We start from the raw sequence: 24,062 nt of genomic DNA on the forward strand, positions 1-24,062 counted from the left end.
TATCACCCACTTTTAACAAAGAAATACAGTAAACCGTTAGTTATCGGAGGTATCTATTCTGACCTTTATAATGTATGTTTAGATTTGAGAAGGAATAACACAATCCATGTATTTTACGAATTGAGATTATCATGAGATAACGATAATGACATGTGTTGTCGCGCATGTGGTTTATGTGATGGAGATTTGGAATTTCTAAACCGGCTTTGATTGGCGTCCGCTTTATTCGATAGGCTGAGAATTAGGTTTGGGGATTCGAGTTAACCATCACTAGATTTGAATTTTCCACCACTAGATACAGCGAAACTGACAGCATTTGTTTGTCTGGAAGACAAAAACATATGGTAATGGTGAATAACTATCGTTTAACAAAACAAGAGCTGCAATTTGATAATAACTTTGTGCCTAGGCTGATACGAACAATAGACCCCTTAAATTAGAGGTTTTGTGAAGCAAAGAATCACGAAGAAAAGTAATGAATTGACCTGTTTCTTTCAGAGTCTTTGACACTGCAAATCTTCTTTACAACTGACAGCAAAGTGCTGTAACTAATGGCAGTAGGTGAATTTAAAATCAATTAAGATTTGTTATCAATTGATAACAAACGTTTAGCTTTCTAGCCTATCAAATTCATTTTGCTTAGTTTTGAGGGACCAAAGCTTAAGCAAATCTTCAAATCAGCTGCTAATGGTACTACACACAACACTAAACTGCAACGGAAACAAAAGTGGCAAAGCCTAGTGCAATCGCCCTGATTGTAAATGCACCTCTGTCAACGTTTTGTTTATGTTTACGCATTAGTTTCCTACTCTCCCTGGTCGTTCGTCGTACGCGGGTGGAGTACGAAAGTGAGAAAATACCTTTCACTTTGCGGTGGCCAGCGGAACATGGTAAAAACTCGAATGATTACCAAACATTGTCCAGAATGCGAAGTGCAGGTGGCGATTGCGTCGAAGAAATGTTCCTGTGGGCATGTATTCAGCATGCGGCAGTCTAGTGCGACAGTGTACGAGCCTCCGTCGCGTTCGAAAACTGGCCCAAAACGGAAGGCGGCACAAGCGGCCTCGTCCTCCAGCGATGGTCGCAAGGGTTCCGGCTCGGGTCAGGTGCAACGTCGTCGCACTAGCAGAGTACGACGGGAAAAACCGAACTACTACGACTCGTTGCAGTACGAGAAAAAGAAAAAGAAAACAAAGGTATGTGCTGTTTTGTCTGGGCTGTGCGGATTAATACTTACGCTTGTATTTACTGTTGACATACTGTTCTTTGCAGAAATCCTCCAAGACATCCCTCATCAAGGGCAAAGACGCCAAACAGGCACAACTTATTACGGCCAAGGAAACACAGGTAGCTCGAGCTAATCGGCACGCCAACCGAAGGGCGAAGAAAGAAGAAATCGACGGCGGTGGGGACCTTGCTGCCAAGTGAGTAACAGAGGCATTTACGATGAATCTTCATTTGACAACGAACACTTTCGGTTTCATTTTAGGTTGCCGTTGGATAAGCAGGAAGTAGCCGCTATCATTTTGTCAGAAATCAATCGCAAAATTGGTTCCGTAGTGTGGACGCAGCCCTAAAGCATTTTCGTGATACCTTTTCTGTATAAAACACTTCATTACAATTAATCCTACCTATACTTAAGATTATAGAAATAGATGTGGGTTTGCTACGGATAGTATCGAATAAGTGAAAGTATTTTTTTATACAACTTGTACGTCATCCTTCGTGCAGTTTATCCTTCCCAATGGTATCCTTGCAGATGGCTGCGTGCTGATCACGGGTATTGGTTCGCAAGCGGTCGGTTACCCTGGTAACCGTTAGCCTACAACAGCATGGAATACATTTTCACAACCGAACCACGTTCTCACCTTCATTCTACGTTTTGTTATTCAACACCATCGTACTTAAAGTCTAACGTCGTGGTCAAACCAGAGCAGAAAGTGGGTCAGTTCTATTTCATCGACGTTTGTGACTAGTTCTACTGTCATCTTTTTTGTTCAATCGTGATGAGTCGTTTGGGGTGCAATATTTCGAATCAAGGAAACATTAGTTACAACTAGTGCGAGTTGTTTCTCGATGCAATATGGCATCCGAACTGGATCCGGCCGTCGCCAAACGGACCCAAGCCTCGTTGGGGAAATTCGTGAAACGACCCGCGCTGACTGAGAAACTGCTTCGTAAGCCACCATTTCGCTTCCTGCACGACATCGTTCACGCGGTATGGTTGCCTTTCGATCGATAATGCCGGTTGGACTGTAATGGATTAATGCTAAGGAATTCCCCATCCGGTCATTTCACACCCTCGGGTGGTCGGCCTTTCCTCTTGGTGTCTTCCTTCGGAATAGATTATACGCGAGCATGGCCTGCTGGAAGGGTTATACACGGCGGACGAGCTGAACTCCGACAACATCAAAGACCGGGACTCGAAAATGGCGTTCCTGCAAAAGCTTATTGACGTCGTTAGTAAGTATATATACCACAGGCTTGTTTATTTGGCATCAATCATTGCCGTATCTGTTGACATAGAGACGAGACGAGTCGGACACGCTAAAGCGAGGCGGTTCCTTTTTCATATTTTTGCCCGTTACGGACAATAACAAAACGTTGCACGTTTTTATACTGCTCTGCACTTTTGTGTCATATTTGTCCAGATTATTGATAAAGTGATTACTGTGCGGGTAGATTTCCATTTCGGTGACCTTGGTGGGACCTCAGACCCGCTGGTCACTCTCGTTAGGGGGTGGTGATTATCGATTTTTGTACCTTCCGTTCCACGTGGTTCTGTCTAGTCATCGACTTCAGTGAACGATGGCGGATACAAGATAATCCGGGTTATTTGTCACTGGTATGAAATTGAGAATTTAAATCGGCGAATGCTGAGATATGTTGTTGTTTTTTTTTTTGTATTAACATTGGCTTCGTTGTCTACTGCACAGAACTAATCACCGGCCAAGAGCTAAAGGTTCGCCCTTCGAAGGTGGTGGCTGGTTTAGAACCGGAACGAACGAATGAACTTCTACAGGCGCTCGGGTTCGTACTGGAGCAGAAACTAAGCAGCACCGATGCCGTTCGTCAATATTTGGCCAACAGTTCCAAAGTTCAACCGAACGGAGCACCTCCAGCTGGCCCGGAACCCAATGCCACGAATGGCCATGCCGCTCCCAACGTTTCATCGGAGTCACGCAAAGATAAACCCAAGGAAAAGATCAAAGAGAAAGAAAACGTTGGCGTTGGCGCTCCGGTGGATAAGAAAAAGGAACGAACCGCAAAGTCGAAGGAAGTGGGAAAAAATGGAGGACCAAATACCGCACCGGGGGCCGAGAAAGGGAAGGGGAAGCAGAATGGCACAAAAGCATCGCCCTCCAGTACGACGGAAAGTAGAAAGAAGAGTGACAAATCGGGAAAAGGCAAGGAGAAGGAAAAGTCGCTCAAACGGATCCCCTCAATCCCTGAGGAACAGCAACCGACGGTGGTTACGGTGGGCAAGGGATCGACTAATGCGCTTGTTAATGGCACGGATGCGCAGCTGACGAATGGGAAGCCGATCGAAGGTCGCAAGCGTAAAGATTCACTTAAGGAGACCGTTGGGGAAAGTCCTCCTCGGTCGCTGGTCGTCGAGGGACAGATGGGGGAGAAGGTGGCCGACGATGACGCACCTCTGACTGCGGACGAAGAGTTGGAGAAGCGTAACAAACACTCCGGCAGCAATAGCAGCAGCCGCAGGTCTTCACTTAAGAAGCAAAACAGTTTGACCGCCAGCGAGAATAATGCACTTTCAGAGATGAATCAGTTCAATGGATTGGAGCGGTCACCAGGTCCAAGCCGGCAAGACAGTGGTACCTTAGGAGATCCGGGAGCACAGGAAGGAGGCGAAGCACCGGATCATGGCGGAACGACGTCCATAACGATTACGGCAGCGGCCGAACCAAAGTCGTCCGGAAAGCCACCAATTAACCGGCAGCAATCGGTCGTTATCGATACGGTAATGCGACCTAGAACGAGCCTTCGACCACCCAGTGTTCGCCCACCTTCGGCACGGCCCGGAGCACCGCGTCGCAAGGAGAAAAACGTCGAAGTGATCCTGCAGCCCAACGAAACGCAGAAACTTGGCGATATCAACGTCAAGATGGAGGTGTTTAACAACGAGCTGTTGGACGATGATGGGGAAAATTTGATCGTGATCGAAGACCCCACGGCTACGGCCGACGGGTACGGTGGGGTGGTGATCGGCACGGTTGATCCATCTTTGATGGGTGACGACGGAGCGGCTCCACTCGTTTCGAACGAACCGGAAGAGCAGCAGGGCCACCTGGTGCAGCAGATTTTGGAAACCCAGAAGGAGTTCTCCTCGCATACGGGCACCGACGGGGAAATGGTGCGGAAAGCGGATATGGTAAAAGATTGGATACAACATTAAGTTTCATGCCTTTCTGTTTTCAAATAAATCTCTTTGCAAAAATCTTTTTACAGGAATGGACCACCGGCCAACGGCAGTCATCGGCGAAACAGATGGAATCGCTGCGTGACTCCATCCAGAAACTGACACGCTCCGTCAATCCGCTCGGGAAGCTGATGGACTTCATCCAGGAGGACATCGATTCGATGGAACGCGAACTAGCCAGCTGGCAACAGATATACTCCCAATCGATCGTGGAGCTTAACAAAGAACGAAGGTAATGTGGGTGGGGATGTGTCCTATAATTTTCCCAAGCCCTAGTGGAAGTTGGTCTGGGTCTTAGTAAAATTATCTGCTTTTGCAGTGCCACCGAGAGCGCAATTGAGCCGCTGAAACACCAATTGTCGCAGATCGAAGTCAACATCAAGGAGTACCGAGAGTCGATCGATTCGACGCGGGCCAACATTCTGCAGAACGAGCAGAAAATTGAACGACTGTACATGACGGAAATATAGGTGGATGAGCCAGTTTTTCTCCCCACTCCAATCTAGAGAGTAGAGGTTTTAATTACATCTTTTTCTTTTCCATTTCCCATTTTTTAAAACACCATCAGATTGTTATTATCGGAAGAGGACGAAATAAAAAATTAAGAAACACGAAATGAAACAAATCGCAGACATTTAACTGCCTCTTCGATCTTGTACATTTAAAACACATACAGTTTTTCCTCGCTTTTGGTTAAACATTGTCTAGATAATTTATTTTGCTTCCTCCACTTTACAATTCATTCGTTTTTGTTCGCTTACCGATATTATCATATGATTTTCTACATTCCGTCGCTATCTGCACTCTAATGTCTATTCCACTTGCATTACATTTCCGGTATAAGGATTACCCCTGCAGGTCCCTCCATTCCTTGGGTTGGATAGTATTTACACACTAGCACGCACTCACACTCCCCCTCGTTGTTTTTTTTAAGGTTCTGTGTTTCCCGTGTGCAAGTTTCGGGTTAGTTTTAAGTGCTTTTTTCATGTTCTATCAACTCGCATCATCGTTTTATACATAGGACATTTACACAGCTATAGGCGCTAAGGCGGTCGGATGTGCTGCCCATTTTGCAGACGAGGAGAACGGGAACGAGGGTGTTGGAGTGGAAGTTTGAAGGAACATACAACATTGATGCAATTTTCTGCTGTAGTGTAGGCTGTACACTATAGTTTGTAGGATTACCCTTCTTCTCATCAATACTGCACCCGAATCCACGGCATTTGTTATTCTATGTACACGGGACATTTATAAATAGTTTATCTTTCTTTACTCCCAGCTGTGCTACTATCGATGCGTGCTTTTGTTCTACTACAAACACCCGCGAGAGATTTTAAGAAGGTTTTCATCTGGATATCATACTATTTATGTATACATGTATTTATATACGTTCCAAGTGCAATCGCGATATAAGTAAAATGAAGCATCTTGTTTGTTGAAGGTTCGGCTTTGTTTGCATCAGCATCGGGAACATAAAAGAATTCTTTTTTTTTTAATTTCGTTCACAAACAGGTTACAGAAGCGCGTGACTTAAAATAAAATATTATAAAACAGCTGAATCAAGAACTACCTACAGGCAAGAAATTTTATATATATTCCCATACTAAGGTTTCTTTTTGTTATAACGAAACGGCATTAATATGCAAGAATAACTTTTATCTCAACCGCATTCGTAATGCAAAATATATTTCATATCACAATTTCGACACTACACCAACAGAGTTTCGCTTCAATGCTTTCTTTTGCATCCATAGTTCATTCTCAAGCACCGGTGGCACCGGGACGGACATCATCGAGACGTCGGTGAATAAAATATTCGTAATTATAAACGTGTAGCAAACGTAAGTAAAAATAATCTTGTTGAGTATGGGAGAGTACTAGGGGGGAAAAATGAGGGCACCGGTTCTTTTGGATACTCTGTGGCTCCAATATGAGTAAAACTTAGCGCTGTTTGATGATTCTCTCAGTTAGTTATGTTTTGCCTATCCTTTGTTTGGTATCTCGAGAAATGATGTAAAGCTTTCAGTTGATTAGTTTCAGAAACCTTAAATAGTACAAACGAAATCAAGGCATTCCTGGTTAAATAGATCCGTGTTTTTGTTTGGTTTTGGTTCGAAAAGATAAATAAAACTAGCGAAATTTATACATTCGGCCTTATTTATCTCTTTTCATCGAAATTAACATTGACCATACTGATCAGTTAAACGATCGACATAAAATTGACGGCTGAAGAAAGGAATGCTTGAGTTTTATTTGCGTGTGTTTCATTTCATGGACATATAGAAAGTAACAGCGATGTGATTTTAGTTAATAGAAGCGTTGTTGTCTTATGTTTCACAGTATCTTGTAGTATTATTATGTTAATGGTTCTCGATATGTACGATGAGTTGATTTAATGATATACGCTTGCATCCTCTCAAGAGACTACAGCTAAACACGTCTGTAGCACCATAAAGAGCTTAAGAAGAAAACAAAATAAAAATAAATAAACCGAGCATGTGCATCCAATTCGAACGGGTCGTTCCCGTCGATGACGAATTGGGAACACACGTTTTAGGTTCATGCAAGATGTTGATTTAAGCTTCTCCTTTTTTGCGGTTCAATACTTAGCGTTATCCTCGAGTTGCCTATAGTAGCGTGTGTTCGACATAAGAGCAACCGGTTGTTCACTTTTTCAATTATCACCACACCAGAGTTTCGCGCAATATGACACGTCCAGCCAAAACAGCAACGTGCTTACGTAGAGCAACACATTTCTACGGCGTGTCGCTGGCTCCAATGTCTCGAATCGATAGTTTCACTGCCGGAATCGCTTGCGACCGGAAGGGACAGTGTCGCGAACACGCAGCGGCGGTGGCATTGGCAACGGCTTATCACACTTTCCACGCAGACGGCGACGGCGAGCAGCACCGACGTCATGTTTGAATTCCGTTCATGAGTGGGACATCATGAAGACGATAACAAGGACGGGGATGACCGACCGCCCCTTAAAAGCCATATCCAATCGTCCGTTGATAAAGAGCATTGTGATGCTTGACGCTTGAAAAGAGTGGCCGTTTTTAGATCAACTCTTTTCGCAGTGATTTTTTGAAAATATACGAATTCCATCAACTGCTTGATTGGGGAGCTTGGGTTCTACTAAAAAATGAGTTCAATTTGTAGTTCTTAAAGAATTTGTATATGAATGTGTGCTTTACCAAACCATTTTCGAAGCACTAGCAGAAATCGGAGCGTTTGTTAACAATCATACCACGTATGATTAGAACTTCAAAAAATACTGTATTTAGTACCGCCATTAACACTACTCCACCCCGCCACATGACGAACGCATTTGACAAAAGGTGAGAATAATAGTAATGTATCGAACACGAGAGCATCTGGGACAACAAGCACTCAATTGGATGGAATTGTTAAGGTAGTTAGCACGCCATCAATACCGTCTAGCTGGCAAAAATATATGGAAAGGCCGTATAAAAATAGCACGAAGTAAATCCCTCAGCACCACACCAGACACAGTTGTGGTGAAAATAATCCTTTATCTTGTTGTTCGAAGCGTTTCGATGTTCGAAGAATACATTTACGACGACTTATAACTGATCGGATGCACAATTAGGAATTGTTTGTACCTTGCATCGCTTCTACCGGAATTGTTGACGACTGGGGCAATATCAATGCACGACGATGGCTTCGTGAATTCCCGACTGCTGCTAATCGTTGCCCTCGGCGCACCAGCATACCGACTAAATCGCCAAGCTTACCTTTCAGCCCGGTACCGAAAGCTTGAAGGTGTCGATGGAGCGTGTGATGTAGACGGCGTCGCACCAGCCGCTGATTGTGATTGTGATGGGTGATGTGGTGGTGGTAGTTGTTCTTCTGCCGCGAGGAAGAAAAGACCGATGCTTGAGCAGGATCCGGTTGATGCTGGATCAAGCATTCCATCTCCGGTGACATGAAATCGCCCTGGTTTGCGGTGACACCATGTCGATGGTTCAGGGTTGAGTAGAAGTTGTTGTCCTCGTCGTCGTCGTCGTCACTGCTGACGGGTGTTTCCCCGTGAGCACCGTAATCCACTTCCTTCTCTCCTAGATGGTGATGATGTATGGTCTCTTCCACTTCGTTAATCTCGCAGGTAGCTTCCGGCAGTGGCCGATGCTACAACTCAAACAGCTCATCCTGCTGGCGCTCCAGCTTCTGGAGGGAGCTTTGTACGCGCTTACCTTGCGTCATCACGATCAGCTGACTCGTATCGGACGCCGCACTGCCGGAGGAACTCTGCCGCTTGTGGTGCTGGTGGTGGTGATTTGCGGTCCCACTACCACCTACTCCGTAAGCCTGTGCCCCGCTGGGTCCACCCGGAAGATGATAGTGGTACTGCTGATACGACGAGATCGACGATGACGACGACGCGTTCGAGTAGGCACGGGGTTTCGAATAGTAACCGCTGCTACTACCGCTCCCACTGGCCGCTCCGGACGCGGACGAGAAGAACAGATTGTCGTCGCTCTGACTGCTCGTCACGAAGTCGCTGTTTCGCTGCACCTCGGCAATGCACTTGCGCGTGCTGGCGATCGAGCTGTCAATTTTACCGAGGAAATCTTCCAGATTTTTGCGACTTTCCTCCTCCGGCGAAACCAGTGGCGAGTCTTCGTGCGACGGATATCCGTTGTCTTCCGAGCTGCTAAGACTATGGTTGTTGTTGTTATTGTTGTTGTTGTTATTGCTGGTTCCATGGGAGCTGCCGGCGGCACCACCGGGAATGGCGCTGGTCGCCGCTCGAGCAGCGAGCGTGTTTGGACGAATGATTGCTTCGGGATCTTTCGGGTAGAAAGGGGACTCCTTGGCGACCGGTATCATGAGGAATGGTCGTAGAAAGATGGTGTCCGTCGGGAGTAGCCTGTTAACTCGCCTGATTTGTTCCATCTGGAAGCAAGGGAGGAAAGTGTGTTAGTGTAGAAAACAATCGCAGCGTACGTCATACGTAGGTGAGTAGGCCGTACTCTCTGCGACATGGGACGCGAGATGGAATACTTACACTGCACCCATATTTCAAACTGAGCCCCTGCAGTGTATCGGTTCGCTCGACGTCGTGCCTGATGAGGGCATCGGAGGACTGCAGGGCGGCCGGGCTGCGACTTCCGCCGGATATGCTGCCGTACTTCTTGAGCGACCGGGCCGAGTCCCGTATCGATTGCTTCTCGCCAAACATCGTTTCATCTTCCATTCCGGCGTCCGAAACCAACTTTACAAACTACGATACGTAAACACAGTTATAAGTTACAGCAACTCATTACCACATAACCACCACGACGTCGTACGACCTTCCCTCCCTCTCTCTTTCCAAACTCTGTGTCGCTGCCAACGGGAAAAAGGGTGGGTTCTAGAGATTATCTTATGCCCTGCTTTCGTTCACCACCAGCCATCTAACATTAGCCACACCACGGTACCAGCCAAATTCACTTTTTGTTTTTGCCACGACAAATGGTAATTTACGATGTTTCTTCTACGACCTACAATCTCGGTACATTGGTGGTAGATTACGAGCGAGAACGTACGGTACACCTTTGGATCATCTCAACAGAGATTGACCAGTTTCCCCGCGAATCACTTTTCAATATTGCAAACGAAAATAGCACTCGGAGCCCTTTCTCTTCGCACTTTCTATCTGCTGATTATTTAGCTTTTTCTACGTTCGAACGATGACAGCTGGTTCGTGGGGGTAGGAGGGTTGCTGTTCCATCTGTGTTGTGTCAGCTCAGGTACCGAGGGTAGGGGATTCCCGATGTGTCTATCTTATCTAAGTGGTGGATAATACTACGCGGTTAGCTTGGTTGGTGCTACAGGAACACCTCAAAGTCATACCTGCTGCGATCCGCGAAGAAACGGACGCATGTATCTAAACGGAGATCAGACCCGACGGATGAAAGAATCGATTTGCAACAGCGCCGGAACAAAAACAAAAGAACACGTAAACACACCGCGACGGTTTACGCATTGAAAAGTGCCTCGAAAGATAGCAAACGTTATTTTATTGCAGGTAAACATGATTTTCTAAATGCAAGATGAATTGATTCATCATGTCGTTTTGTTACCGCTTTTGTCTGCGATGAAAAGTACCGCAAACATTATCGCTCGGAATAAATTCCATTTCAATTTCGACCCGCGCAGGCATCGGATTTTGGCTTTCGTTTTCGCACGCACACGGCGTTTGATTGATAGATGTTTGTAACGACGGATAATTAAAATACGTAGGCCAAGTGCGATAACTACCGTCATTATCACACGCTCAAAGCAGCGCTTTCCTAACTGATGCAACCGGCGTCACTATCGGTGACCTTGTGATCCGTTTCCATGTATTTTAAATCTGAATCACCAACGAGTGTAGCAAACTGAACTTCTAGCTAAAGGCGAAGATTATGGGATGAATCACGAATGCGTAACTAATTATATGGTTCGTATGGTTGACCTCCTTGCCTAATTCGCAGATCGCCTTTTCAAGAGCAAACAGAAGCAACCAAAAGTAAACTAAACAAATTAGTGAACGATAACGCATGATCGTGTCGTGAAGCGATTAGCAGTCGAGATTCCGGGCTGCGCGAATCCGGAATCGCGGAAAAAGTAGAAAACAGCTGATTCATCGCGATCACGAGTGCGAAGGGATGATTTGCTGAAAACGACGACGTTTAGGAGGTGAGGCGAGCAGGTGTGTTTGAGAAAAGCACCGTGGGTAAATCCGCCGTCGCAATGCAGTCCCCCGAAGGGGATGAGCCTTTAGGGGTGGTTGTTTCGGGAAAGTCCAGTTCGATGGTGATGGTGGCAAAAGGGAGGTATATGTTGCACATTGCAAGTCGGTCCGACGGTCGATCACCGGTTGACGGACGGTGATCGCGCGTTCCGACACACACCGTCACGGTTGCCAAATAAACACATTTCATAATCGCTCCAAGGTGTTGCTGTTGCTGGCTGGCGAAGATCGTTGTATTTTTTTTTTTTTTGTTTGCCAAATCTATCCTCCATGCCCCGCGGAGCGTAGAAGATCGTTGACCCGTTGAGCGATGAAGAGGGAATGAAAGGGGGAGCGATAGCGTGATTCATGAAACTCGATCAATTGCGCTTACCTTAACATACGATTTCCAGTTTTTGTACTTTTTCATCAGATCATTCATCGTTTCGAGACTCATCGTAGGGGGGTCCGCGGGGTGGGAAGGATTATGTTTCCAAATGTGGGATAATCATAGGAAGAAATGCAGGATATCCTCGTCTAGTATCGGAAATCGGGAGTGCGCAGCGCAACGGGTAAGATGGTACTAAATTGTCGGTAATAAATCACGGTTATCCAACAAGCTGCTACACACTACATGCGGTATCATAGATCTGGAAGCTGCAGTGGCATTCGCCTTGACCACCAACAAATTCAACCGACGGCCGAACACATACAAACACAGGCTAGAAGTTCCAAATGCAAACAGTTGCAGCAAATTCACAGCACTTTCAAATGCACAGGCAATTCCTGGTAATCCCGCCGCGTTTCATTCCGCTGGGAAGGTATTTTTGCATACAAAGAAGATAACACGCGATGGGCGGCGTGCACCACGGTATCACTGAAATCCTTTGTATCACCCCCACAGCACGTTGTTATCATTCGTATAAATGGCAGTTTTGCTTCCTGTTTGCGACAAAGTAGCCGCCGGTCCCGAGCCAAGCTTGGCTAGCTGTCCGTTTTAGCCACTCCACGAAAGGGGTTTTCGATGGAAAATGTTTGCCCCTCCATGCGTCATCCGTTCCCGGTAACAAGGAAATATTGTTGTTGGAAGTTTTCGGTGCAAACAATGCCTGCGCCGCACAGCAACCGACGAAACAACGGGGAGCTTATCAGTGGATGACCTTTCTTGAGAAACGACCTGTCAAAAACTCGTTAACAAAGTAACCCGCCCGGATCGCGCACTCGATTTTTGATCCCGTCGACTGTGCGATCGTCAGTCCTTCAGAATGTGGAAATGAAATGAATAATCAGATGACGCAGCTGAGGCACGTACGCGCACGCTTTCCGCGATCAAGCGCCCCTTTTCACTAACGCTTTTCACGTTCGTTATACTTCTACTTGCACCACAAGCAAATCCTCGACATCCCTACGCTGCTGCTGCTGCTCAACAACTGATGAACCGAAGCCGTCTGCGGCTTCGTGTGGTTCTTTGCAAACGCGATCGCGATCACAACCGTTTATACTGTAGAGTCGGGATGCTACTTAGTTTGTCAAGTAGCGTATTATTGAAGTTCCATGTTATCGCACAGCGAAGCAATGATGTTGAGGAATGGCTACAAAGAGGGTTGTTTTTTGCGGTAGATAAAACGAGCAATACATTACAATCCTCCACACAGTAGGTGGTGAAAATTAGATTAAACAATGTCCGAACGGGTACCGTGGTCTTCTAGGTGTGAATAATACTATCACGTCCCTTGTTGTCTGCGTTGATAAGCAGTAGCAACTTCATTCCTTTTTATATACCGCAAAGCAAATAGAATACGAATGTTGTATTTAATAAGAGCTCAGCTAAGGATTGCACATCAATTTAAAAACAACATGAATACATTCTACCTAACCCCAGGTATTATTACTGAAAAGCAGCACCATCTTTTTCTATGCACAGTTTATTTGTAAAGCTAATTTGTGACTGAACGACGTTAACACTAAATGCAACACTTTGAAAGACAATTTCACTGATGGTACAGTTTTATTGCAAGTGTGTAAAATGGTTTAGTTTCCGAGTTCTACAATCATAAACATGGTACAAGTAATTGTTTTGTTTTTGCACATTTCTTCAAACGCTCAATCGAGCATACTTAAAAACTAAAATAAGGGAAACAAAATCTTAGAGAGGGTCCATTATTGCGGCCAAGCAGATGATAACCCAGCATGCAGGTAAGATTATCGACCTGGTTCATCCGTTGCGGCGACATCTGAAAGTACACAAAGAAACGAATACCAATATCAGAATCGATTTGCTGTTTAACAAACAACAACGTGCACATACTTTTGCCATCACACGCGACGATTTTCACTTTGTCTACTTTGGCAAACTCGTGCACTTCCCGAAACTCCACCTCGTTCAGCATGAGCGTCCATACGTTGTCACAGAAGCGGTAGGTGTTCAGTTTGGCCGCCTTGAATGTGACCCGTGACTTAACTCGGTTGGATAAGGCAGCGTTGATGGATTTATCGAACTGTATCAATACTCGCACTGCCAGTTGTGGTGTGATTTGTCCATACTGGAAAAGCAATTCGAGATGTAGAAACCGATCTTAAGACATGCTTGGTCTACCATATGGTAGAATCTCATTCGGTAGACTTTGTTTAGCGAACCTACCTGAATCAGCTCGTCCAAGCTTTCCTGCAGCGTATTGCCCAGGGTGGTATTACGATACAGTTGGTAAGTCATTTTTGTACAGCCCAGAAAACAATCAGGAAGAACTGAGGCTTAAATAGATGATGAATATCCTCGGCAAGCACAGAGACTGGAAACTGGAAAAAGCGTTTAGAACGAAAACAATGAAAACAACAGAGACTTGTCAAGAGCTCAAGGTGCGTAGCATCATCAGGTGGCATATTTTAGTGCGATTTGACATTTCGTTATTTGACAAAGGTTAAATCCTGAAAGTATGCAACAGTAATTTCAAACAAAAACCGTTGAACCGGTTGACAACCGGTTTATTTACCCAGTTTCACTTCCGGTCACAATTAGAGAATTTTTAATTTAATATAATGATGTCACTCAAGAGTTCTGAGTTACAGGAATTTTCAGATGATATCATAATAGCAGCAGCAATATTTCTAACGGCAGCACATGATATTCCAAATGCATTACAGTCTGTTCCCGAGTTACGCGGTTTTTGCGTTCCACAGAAATCCGCGTATCTCGAATTTCCGCGTATCTCGAATATTGCTTGACACATAGTTTATATTAGGAGTTAAGAGATCGAGCTATTGTGTACATGTATCATAGAATATTCAAAAATTTTCTTTGTCCATTAATATGAATGCAATGCAAGCGTATTCGAACTACATAAATTGCAACAAACGAAATTAAAAGCGTAAGTTATGCAAATGTGTAATTTACACATTTTTTCGTGTGGTTGTACATCTCAGGAATTTAAATCGATGTAATAAACCCAATCTACTGTCAAATTTTGAAAACCGCGTATCTCCGAATCCGCGTAAGTCGAGAACCGCGTAACTCGAGAACAGACTGTAGTTGATTTTATAACCCGATCATGTTTATTATAACTTTGTCGGTTGAAGTCAGAATCATAGCAGTTGATATTATAAACCTGGTACAGCAGCTTGAGCGAACGCAACTAGCATGGGTCCCCATCCCTGCATGAGAAGGACGCGATCGATTATGGTACCAATGAATGCTTCCGAGCGATACTGTTGAATACAGAACACGAACGATGCATCGAGCAAAGCTAGAGCTAGGAGTATAGTGAATCAAAACGGAACTTGTCGAACTAATCGATTCTAGCCTGTGCATTCGCGTTATTCTTATGTAGCGATGGAGAGCTATGCTAGTTACGTACCTCGCTTAAAGCTGCTGTACCAGGATTATAATATCAACTGCTACGATTCTGACTTCCACTGACAAAGTTATAATAAACATGATCGCGTCATAAAATCAACTAATGCTGCTGCTGTTATGATATCATATGAAAATCCCTGTAAAGTAATTAAAGTATTCGTCTGTTAAATTTTTTAGGAAATTTTCTACACGTAGGTAAAAGAGTAAATGAGGCCCCGGCCGCCATGTTTTCGATCGTGGCTACACCTCTTGTGGACGTTTAAACTGAATGTATGCAATTGGTGATACATTAGTTCGTTAAATTCAACCTACGAGTATTTGAATCGTAGTGTGTACCGTTAATTTCGGCTACGCAATCAACCTAAGGGTGCGGTATGAGGGGGGCCCACGGGCCCCCCTTATTTCTCAAAACTATAACAAACTCTCTTTTTCAGTAGACCTAGCGCAGTCCGCTCGCTTCGCTCGCTGCGGGCGCGCCGCCGTTTCCAAATCATTTCTTCGTCTAAACTCATTGTTTCATGCTGTCCATCATGTGTGGTATAGTTTAGTTACTAGTAACTTATAGTAACTTAACATGTAAAAGTATATTAACCCGCATTCAACCTCCACTACGTGATTAGTTTAAACCGTTATGTTCTTTTAAGCGAACCGTTAGCGATCAAATATTTGAAAAGTATGCATGCGTCGCGCTTTGCATAGCTTCAGGCGCTTAATGTGAACCAGTAGGAAGAGGAGAATCTAGCCCGGGGCCTCATTTACTCTTTTACCCCCCTTTCGAATCCAGCAAAACATTATTTTATTCTTATTCTTACATTTAAAAAAATCTAGGCAAACTGCAGGTAAGTGGCAAATGCTATTGCGTTAAGCAAACGGATATTTTAAAGCTTCATTATTGCACACAGTTGAAAGTTTAAAAACATTGCTTTTTAATATCGTTCCGAGCATACAGCACCAAAGCGGGGGAGTGGTTTTTATGAGTATCCGATGCGGTATGATTTTAAAAGGATTAGGTTACCGATACCATGAACGATCAATCAGTAGCCTCATAGCCTCACCTACGGTATTCCGGTCACTGCTTGCTCCCGTTTAAAAGGAGTTTTTTTCTTGTGTCTATTTGCCTGCATCAAATCATAAACACCCGTTTCCACTGGACCCCGTCTATCCGCTGCCCGTAAACCGGTGGGCTACGTGTTTCACCACAAAGTGTGTAATCGGACACTTTCCCTTTGCTGCCTACCTCGCCACCGAGCGCTGAACACACACCTTCGCGATGGAAATGCGTTTGTTTGCCAGGGTCCGTGTACCAGGATCGGCGCCGGCAGCAGGGACAGTCCATTAGTTGCCGAAGTTCATTTGGAACCGCATGGCAAATACCTATTTCCGTGGTGGAAAAATATTTGAGCTAGAGGAAACCAACGGAAAGCAACTCGAGAGGACACAAAGAAATGGAAGGTAACCGCGTGGTAACTGCCCCCGTGAGACAACTGACGTGAATATTTGTGAGTGATTAAAAATAAACGAAAATATTCCCGATCCGTAAATTGCCCAATGATGCGGCGGATGAAGATCACGGAAGGCGGAATGCTGATTCGGGCGGGAAGATTGGGACGGCCGCACAATCACGGTGTCCCGGGATTGCTGGCGCTGGTTTGATTTGGTTCGGTTTACCTTTCTGATGGGCGCGCGGGTGTTTATTTTGGTCCATAAATGTCGCTGTTTCTAACGCGCGGGTGCATGAGGGTGAGGAAGATTGTGTGGCGTTAGACCCCACGACTCATGACAGCCTTTGCGCGATCACGGCCTCACGAAACCGGCTTTCCCCGGTCGGTATAATGAACGTACGACGCCGAAACGATCACACGGTTCGATGAAATTAATGACGTTGACAGAAGGAAACGACTGTGATGGGGAAACCGGCCGGGTGGGGTGGAAACCATGGGGAGTTTCTTCTAAAATACCTTTCTTGACAATATAGGAAAAAATAATGAAGAAAATACCACATATACCCTATGAGGTCCGCACCCAGCTCTAAGGCGGTGCTGGGAAATGGGAAATTTGTATTCTTTTTTTTCAGAGCTTCGTTTGCTCGTTGTTTTCTTTTTAATTGAAATTGATGTCGACCCTCGCCCTTGTTTCGATTGTTATTAGATCCGAGGGATTGGCTTCATCGTCTTTGGTGGGAACGGCAAAGGATTTTTCCAAAAGTTTTCTAGCTCAACTGATCAACCCGCGGGTTGACGTGCGAGAGTAAAACATTTGCAATTGACAAAGGTTAGGATGGCCACTGAACGCACGTCGTGCCGTGGGCCAGTACTAGATTTGTCTTCAATTATTCATTTCAATCGCATATGTCTCGATTTCCCCGCTCCGAGGGAAAATGGCGCATTTGCGGGGCTGCTTGAAGCGCCATAGACGGGGGCATGAAACTCCGTTGTAAACCCTGGAAAGCTGGTATCGACCCCGCCAGCCGAACGCATGCTTCCAGCTGGACCAATAAAGGCGAATAAAAATAAACATAAAGCATCATCACCCTCATCTGGATGGTGAGCATGACGCGGGCTGCGTTCGGGACGATTTCCCCTGGACGAAACAAATCCGACGGAAAGGAAGAGAAAATGTATCAAACACTCAAATTAGGAGTTTTTCGACATCTCAGCATGATGGCTATAAAATTTTATAGAAAATAAAAACAAAAACCCATACACAAACCGGCAGCTAGGAATGGGAATCGGAAAAACACGAACAATATCTTGCCAACCATGTCCAAATCTCAATAAAGCAGTCCAAACAACAACGAGCCAGATTGGTGGCGGTGGCAAGTAATTAATCTTCAAATTGTTATTATGTGTGTTTGCCTGTGTCTTGGTCGCTTTGTTATTGCTCCCCATCCGATAGCCTTAGGGAACGGTTCTAAAGCAGAAGAAGTGTCACGCCGCCATAAACCTCCACCCGAAAGGAAAAACCCTCGGAGACCAAAGAATATTGTCATTAAAATTGAATCCAGAACGCTGGGCGCTGTTAATATGGCGTGTTCTTTTCCGATGGCGCGCTTGTTGGTACGCGCTCGTTGCGTAATGAAGCTGGTTTTTAATCATACGGCTAAATGCACACAACCGCACCGCTTCGAGGTCCACCGTGACAGATGTCAACTTTACCGTGGCCAACAAAAATGGAGTGGTTGTTCTGGGGTTCAATGATTGGGCTCGCTTTTCCGATTGGCCTGGAATTTCCACCCAGTCTTTGGGGCAGACGCAGCCGGTTTGAGGGTGGGCGTTACACGTAGATCGCTTTGTTTGTATTATGAAGAATCTCGTTCTTCAACGCAAAGGGCTCCAGTAAAATTACGATTATGCTCAAAATGCGTGCCCTCGGGCAACCAACTGTAAGACAAAGCAAGTAAGCTGGTCTGTTCACCTTCCGAAGAAGACTAAAATATGTTACAGTAAATTGAAAAGAAGAACACATGTGGAGGGCATAAAAACTAACAAATATTTCGTTTGAATAATGCGTATAAAGGTTTTCAACTATACTATTGAAAATTAAGCAATAATATCAGAAAAGGATCTAACCATAGTGAACATTGAAACATGATGTTGTGAATGTTTATGCAGAAACATTCGGAAAATCGATATTCGTATTATTCATATACTGATTTAGTTATAAAATGTCTAAAGAAACATGAAACTAAATTTGTCTAGGATTTGTCCTTTCAATTGAAGAAGTAGTACAATTGTAGTTTTATTGACTAAGTATGTATAGAAACTGTATTGATGGGAAGTGATAGATTGGCATGTTGTAAAAATCCTGAACATGGAAGCTGATGAGAACATTCCGTTGATCTAAATGTTGAGAAAATGGATGAAAAGCAAGTAAGCGCAAAGAAATAAAGAAAACCCCTCGCGATGCGGCGACCACATGCCGCTCCGTTAGACATTTCCCGGCGATGAACGGCAGCTAAAATAAACAACAATCATTCCGGTCTGTTTTTATTGGGTGTCGGTTTTGGGTCTACACCCTCAGCCGGCCCGTCGCTGCCACTGCCAAGAGGGATTTGTTTTCCTTAATTACAAACTACTTAAGCGATCGATAGTTTTGCCTCTCGATTTTGACAGCCGTCAGCAATCGGCAGCACTTGAAACCGATCTCGGGGATCGTGCGAGGCGGTTTGCATGGCCGGGAATGATCGAATGTGCTTCCCGCCACTCGGATGCTGTAGACGATTTGTCTTTTTAATTGAACTTCTTTGGGACTTCCAGGGAAGTTGGAGGGAACTCGGAGCGCCAAGCCGAGTGGTCAATCAATCGGGGATGGTGTGACGATAAATTTAGTTTGCGCCTTTAAGCTTCGGTACGGGGCGAGGGAACGGGGACCCGGGAGTTCTCCCCCCGGGAGATGAAATAAATCATTTCCGTAATTTTTGTTTGTCATTTGTCACCGCATCGCACAGATTTCCAACTATTTGTGGGCGCCCCGGGGTCGGCGGGGCGGCCGGCTGGCTGTACGGAAAGGGCTGTGAAGGCCACCGAAAGCAACATAATCTCACGTTTCTCATCGCCTTCCACCCACTTACGCCCGCACCCGGGGATTTCCCGGCTCTAAATCGTTTCACTCCCGGCTACTGATGGGTTTTTGATGCGGTGAACGGTGGAAAAACTATCCAAATTAAGTGTGGCCACCACCACCACCGTCGCACCGTTACAGCTGCTCCTACAGCAAACCAGTAACGAGCACCAGCGTGACAAACCGATGCGGTGGTAGAAAGAAATGAATTATGGCCTCGTAGGTCGTTAAACGGAGCAGCGCGGGCTCGTGGATGAAGTGGAGCGGAAGGTGGTCAGAAGGAGTTTCTTCCATCGGGAAACAGGTGTTACGCGTAACAACGTTGCTGTGTGCTGTGCCGGGGTGTGTATGTTTGTGTGTGTGTTTCCATTGAGCAGGCCAATCCAGAGTTGAGCTTGTGTCTGTTTATGCTTGGGAAAACCTTCCGGCGGATGGATGAAGAGGCAAAAAAATATGCTGAACACAGAATGTCCTCGATTGTTGGAAAAGACCTACGACAGCGATTCCTGATGTGTTACCGGTTGCCTTTTGATGTACTCCATTAAAATGCGTGAAGGTAAACTATTGGTAAGAAAATTCATCTTTTAATGCACACAGAAAATATTGTTGAAACATTTTTCATGGAATGAAACTTCAATGGATCATTCAATTCTGCTACTCTTAAAAATAAAAAGGAGCTTCTACGAAAAAATTACTCATTCGTGATAACAATACCGATTGGTATTTTGCTGCCAAAAATTGACTGATGTTGGATATTAATAGCAAGTAGCATTTTTTATACTTTATATAATTTCATTGATAAGTATTCGAATACCCGAACGTAGAAACTTCTGCTACTATTAAAAATAAAATGGAGCTACTGCGAAAAAATTACTCATTCGTGATACACCATTTTCTGCCAAAAATTGACTGATGTTGGATATTAATAGCAACTAGCATTTTTTATACTTTATATAATTTCATTTTATAAATTTGTTTAACTTTTTTATTATCTTTGTGCCAAAAACGAAACTACAGTTCGTCCTTGGACGTTGCACATCGAAGGCGAAGAAAAGAAAAGAGGCGCTCAGTAACGGAAATCCAGCAACCGACAGCATGTAATTATGTCGATGAACTTCGATGAATAGATCTGCAGATACCACCCTTAACCTTGGCCCCATGGGACACAGTAATGGATGGCCTCGGGGAACCCAACCGATTATAGTACCAGTATGCTAGTAGAAAAACAGCTGCGTTTATCATGGCGCGAACTAAAATCGCGATTTTTCCGCGACTCCTACCGGGTCTTCGAGTCCTAACGCACCGAAGGAAGGTATGCACTTTTGTGTCTGTACATGGTGTGCGAGCCTTGATCCGGCACGCACTTTCACCGGGCGTTCGGGAATCGTTGGGAAAACGGGCGACATTTCCGAGGTGGAAAAGCGACGATCGACAATCGGTTCGGAAAAACGACCCGGTTCGAGCGCGTCCCGAAGGCGCGTGCCAAGCCGACGCTGGGAAACTCGGGATTGTGTCGTGAAAAATCCTCACCTCCTTTTTCATGATGAACCCCGATGTTACGCTCTCGGATGCGCGTAACGCGCTGTAACGCCTTGGTTCGGCGCTGTTCGTGTCGCGCTCGTGCCCCGATCCGGGACGAACCGCGATGCTGCGACGCCGTCCCATCCGGCACGCCGTCCGTGATTTTTATCTTGCCTCGCCCCTGCTAGAAGCGTGTCGCATATCGGACGTGCAGGACGTGTGCGCGTGGCTTGTGGCGTGTTTGTTCGTGACGGTCGTGAAAGTTGTGCCCCAACCGGGTTCGAGTTCCCAGTGCGAGTGCGATTCCGTCGCGGAGTGTCATTTTCGCCTCACATCGGTACGGTAATCCTTGCGAGACGTACGTGGCCTGTGTGTTTCGGTGCGTTGCTTGGTGTGAAGGAGACAATAATTCCGGTGTCACAAAGGACGGGAACCGGGACCCCAAGCGCGCGATCCACCCGTGAACGAAACCCGTCGTAAATGTAACCGCTGTCAGGGCGGCTTAGTGGGTGACAGTTTAATTTGGCGCGTGCAAATCAGTGGCCAGCTTCGGTCGACGGGTAGCGCACGCGTACGGTTTGCCACCGAACGCAAATCCTTACGGTTCCGGTGATGGATGCGCTGCGGTAAGCGGGCCTTGGTGCTGGTACACGGTTGCGGAAATGCGTTGATGCTGCGATAGGGAAGGAAAAACAAATCACAATTACGAGCCGGTCATTCACCAAATCCGGGCTTGATCGGGTCATCTGCAGTGACATTCTCATTTGGCCTTACTTTCAAAGGGAAAAATATTAACGAGAACACGGAAAAAGGGAAGGAACACCCGGCGCCCCCAAATTCCGCCCGTCTGCTGGTCGAGTGCTCCGGTGTCGATGCGGCCAGATTTTCAATAAATAATGCTTAATTATTCAGCACAATTTATTCAATGAAATGGTTAGCGGGTGAATGGATTCATTTAAAATTTTATAATCATGTAGATTTATGGAAAATCGCTGCACACCAGCACGCACGGTTGCGGAAAAGTGCGTTGCACGAGGAACGAAACTGTGAGTGAGGGGATGAGAGAAAGGTAGAAAGCGTGTCGTTGGCGTAAGAATTCATCTGCATTCTGCTGCGCCAGTTTCGCCTTTTTGCCGTGATGCAGAGCCGGAAGTGGTCTGCGTGAATAGTGGTGTGTGAAATGAATGGCGAAAGTGACCGTGGTGGCGTAGTATAAAAATTAAATAGCATCCTGCATACCACTACCGTGTGTGAGTGGTGGGTGGTGTGTGGGTGGAGGAATTATTAAAACCCGACACAAAGTCCATTTGGACCGATCGAGCAAGAAAAGCCGTAAGTGATGTTCAACCGTTCGCGTGTCGTGCCAAGGATCGTGTTGTCAAATGTGTGTGTGTGGAAAATATTATAAAACCGGGCCAGACGCCGACTCGACACCGACGGCTACTCAGTTAAAGGGTGAAAAAATGCAATCCCCGGCCAATTTGTGTCCGCTCCATCAATGTCCCCGGGTGAGCGAGCACGGTTGCACAAATACCATCCTCGCTCTCAGACCGGAGGAGGCTACGCGTGTGTGAAAGCGGATAGCGGCAACCGGAAACCGGAATCCTGCCCGCGCGTCCAGACCAACGGAAGCAGAGGCGACACGCGGATACGGTGGCACGCAGCGGCTGCGGAAAGGTACGGGGTGGGTCGAGGTGACAATGCTTGTGAAAATGGAGAATAATGAAAAATTGATTGATAATTATCGAGAGTATTCATGGCGTACGTTGGCGCTTGCTGCTTTTCCCGGCACATGCGGTGCACAGCGGAGCATGCTTTTTAACGCAAATTACATTCCGAACGGTTTATACTTATATTTCGAGACATTAATGAGCTTTCTTGCGTTGTGGCTGGCGTATTGGAGAGATTCGAGGAAAGCGCCCGGTGGTTGAAGCAATTATGTTGACCGCACACAATTTCCTGATGGACAGGTGATTCGGGAATGGTTTTTTAAACTTAAACTCAATCCGCAATTAAAGAAGTCTTCATTAAGCATGACTTTACTAAACGAATATAAACAGCAACCGTATTTAATTTACTTAATGTTGCATTTTTCAACTACACTAAAATATATGTGAATGGAACTTTCTTCGATATTTGTAGCTTTTCATAGCATTTCCAATAATCGCTATGCTGTCGAATTGGAATAATACAAGCTAATATACACAGCAGGTGTGTGAAAAGTTTTACTAGAAGTTTCTTGTGTTTTTAATCAAATCGAGAAGATTTTCTAGTAAATGATCATCAATCATGCGCAGCTGATTTTACTCGACAGAAAAGTTGGATCAATTTAACATTTGTTGGAATTCGATGTCGATTTAAAAAAACTGGGCGCAATTGACAAGGAGGCACGAGAAAAAAACTGCCATAAGGAGCATGTTTTTTTTCGGAAATACTTTGTACTTATCGAACGTGCAGCTCGCGTTACACGTCTTTAAAGATTTTATTTCAACAGACCTACCCGAAAGGCAATACTCGTAAATAATGGAGGCCTTTTTTATCCCTCCCGGTACACGTCGTTACACCGTTTGAGATCCTTATTTACAGGTGAACAGCTTCCGTCTGTACATGATAACTTGTCGCTTTTTACTGGCTGCCAATCGACCATCCAAACGGCAGGTTTATGATGCCTCGAAAGTCCATCGCGCTGGGGTTTGGATGTGTATTCGTTCCCCCCAACCCTCCTCCTTTTTTGGTACCCCCTCTGTTCGAATATAGCCGGCTGTTGTTTCGGCGGCCTATACACTACAAAAAACGATAAGAAGGCTAAAGAATAGGCCGAAAAACAGAAGCGAGCGTCTCAACTAAATCATAGAAAATACATCCGGTGGCAGAAGTCAGCAGGCACATTTTCCTTTTCCATAACGAACGGCTTCCCGGCGGAAGCGAACAAACAGAGACGGGGGAAATAAAATAAACAACAGTGAGCC

General features: G+C 45.4%; 4 protein-coding genes across 5 annotated transcripts; 2 read left to right on the forward strand and 2 right to left on the reverse strand.

Annotated features, from left to right (window-relative positions):
* Positions 1-775: 775 nt before the first annotated feature.
* LOC131258483 (UPF0547 protein C16orf87 homolog) lies at positions 776-1,686 on the forward strand. Its single transcript, XM_058259808.1, has 3 exons — positions 776-1,196; positions 1,273-1,424; positions 1,490-1,686. Exons 1-3 carry the CDS (start codon positions 888-890, stop codon positions 1,575-1,577), a joined length of 549 nt encoding a protein of 182 aa, XP_058115791.1. The 5' UTR covers positions 776-887; the 3' UTR covers positions 1,578-1,686.
* A 397-nt stretch (positions 1,687-2,083) lies between these two features.
* Positions 2,084-4,911, forward strand: LOC131258741 (TRAF3-interacting protein 1). Its single transcript, XM_058260118.1, has 5 exons — positions 2,084-2,218; positions 2,346-2,463; positions 2,937-4,393; positions 4,471-4,673; positions 4,761-4,911. Exons 1-5 carry the CDS (start codon positions 2,084-2,086, stop codon positions 4,909-4,911), a joined length of 2,064 nt encoding a protein of 687 aa, XP_058116101.1.
* A 3,021-nt stretch (positions 4,912-7,932) lies between these two features.
* LOC131271791 (uncharacterized protein DDB_G0283357) lies at positions 7,933-12,583 on the reverse strand. Of its 2 annotated transcripts, XM_058273329.1 has the most exons (4): positions 12,475-12,583; positions 11,557-11,745; positions 9,474-9,689; positions 7,933-9,361 (listed from the first exon to the last, which is right to left on the reverse strand). In XM_058273329.1, exons 2-4 carry the CDS (start codon positions 11,617-11,619, stop codon positions 8,594-8,596), a joined length of 1,047 nt encoding a protein of 348 aa, XP_058129312.1. In that variant the 5' UTR covers positions 11,620-11,745; positions 12,475-12,583; the 3' UTR covers positions 7,933-8,593. The 2 variants fall into 2 exon arrangements, with proteins under 2 accessions (XP_058129312.1, XP_058129310.1); XM_058273327.1 differs by having other exon boundaries at positions 11,557-12,568.
* Positions 12,584-13,089: 506 nt separating this feature from the next.
* LOC131258554 (transcription initiation factor IIA subunit 2) lies at positions 13,090-13,967 on the reverse strand. The gene is made up of 3 exons (XM_058259898.1): positions 13,804-13,967; positions 13,471-13,705; positions 13,090-13,396 (listed from the first exon to the last, which is right to left on the reverse strand). The coding sequence occupies exons 1-3, from the start codon at positions 13,873-13,875 to the stop codon at positions 13,365-13,367; spliced, it is 339 nt and encodes a 112-aa protein (XP_058115881.1). The 5' UTR covers positions 13,876-13,967; the 3' UTR covers positions 13,090-13,364.
* Positions 13,968-24,062: the final 10,095 nt, after the last annotated feature.

Source organism: Anopheles coustani, chromosome 3 (assembly GCF_943734705.1).
Source record: "Anopheles coustani chromosome 3, idAnoCousDA_361_x.2, whole genome shotgun sequence".
Lineage (NCBI taxonomy): Eukaryota > Metazoa > Arthropoda > Insecta > Diptera > Culicidae > Anopheles > Anopheles coustani.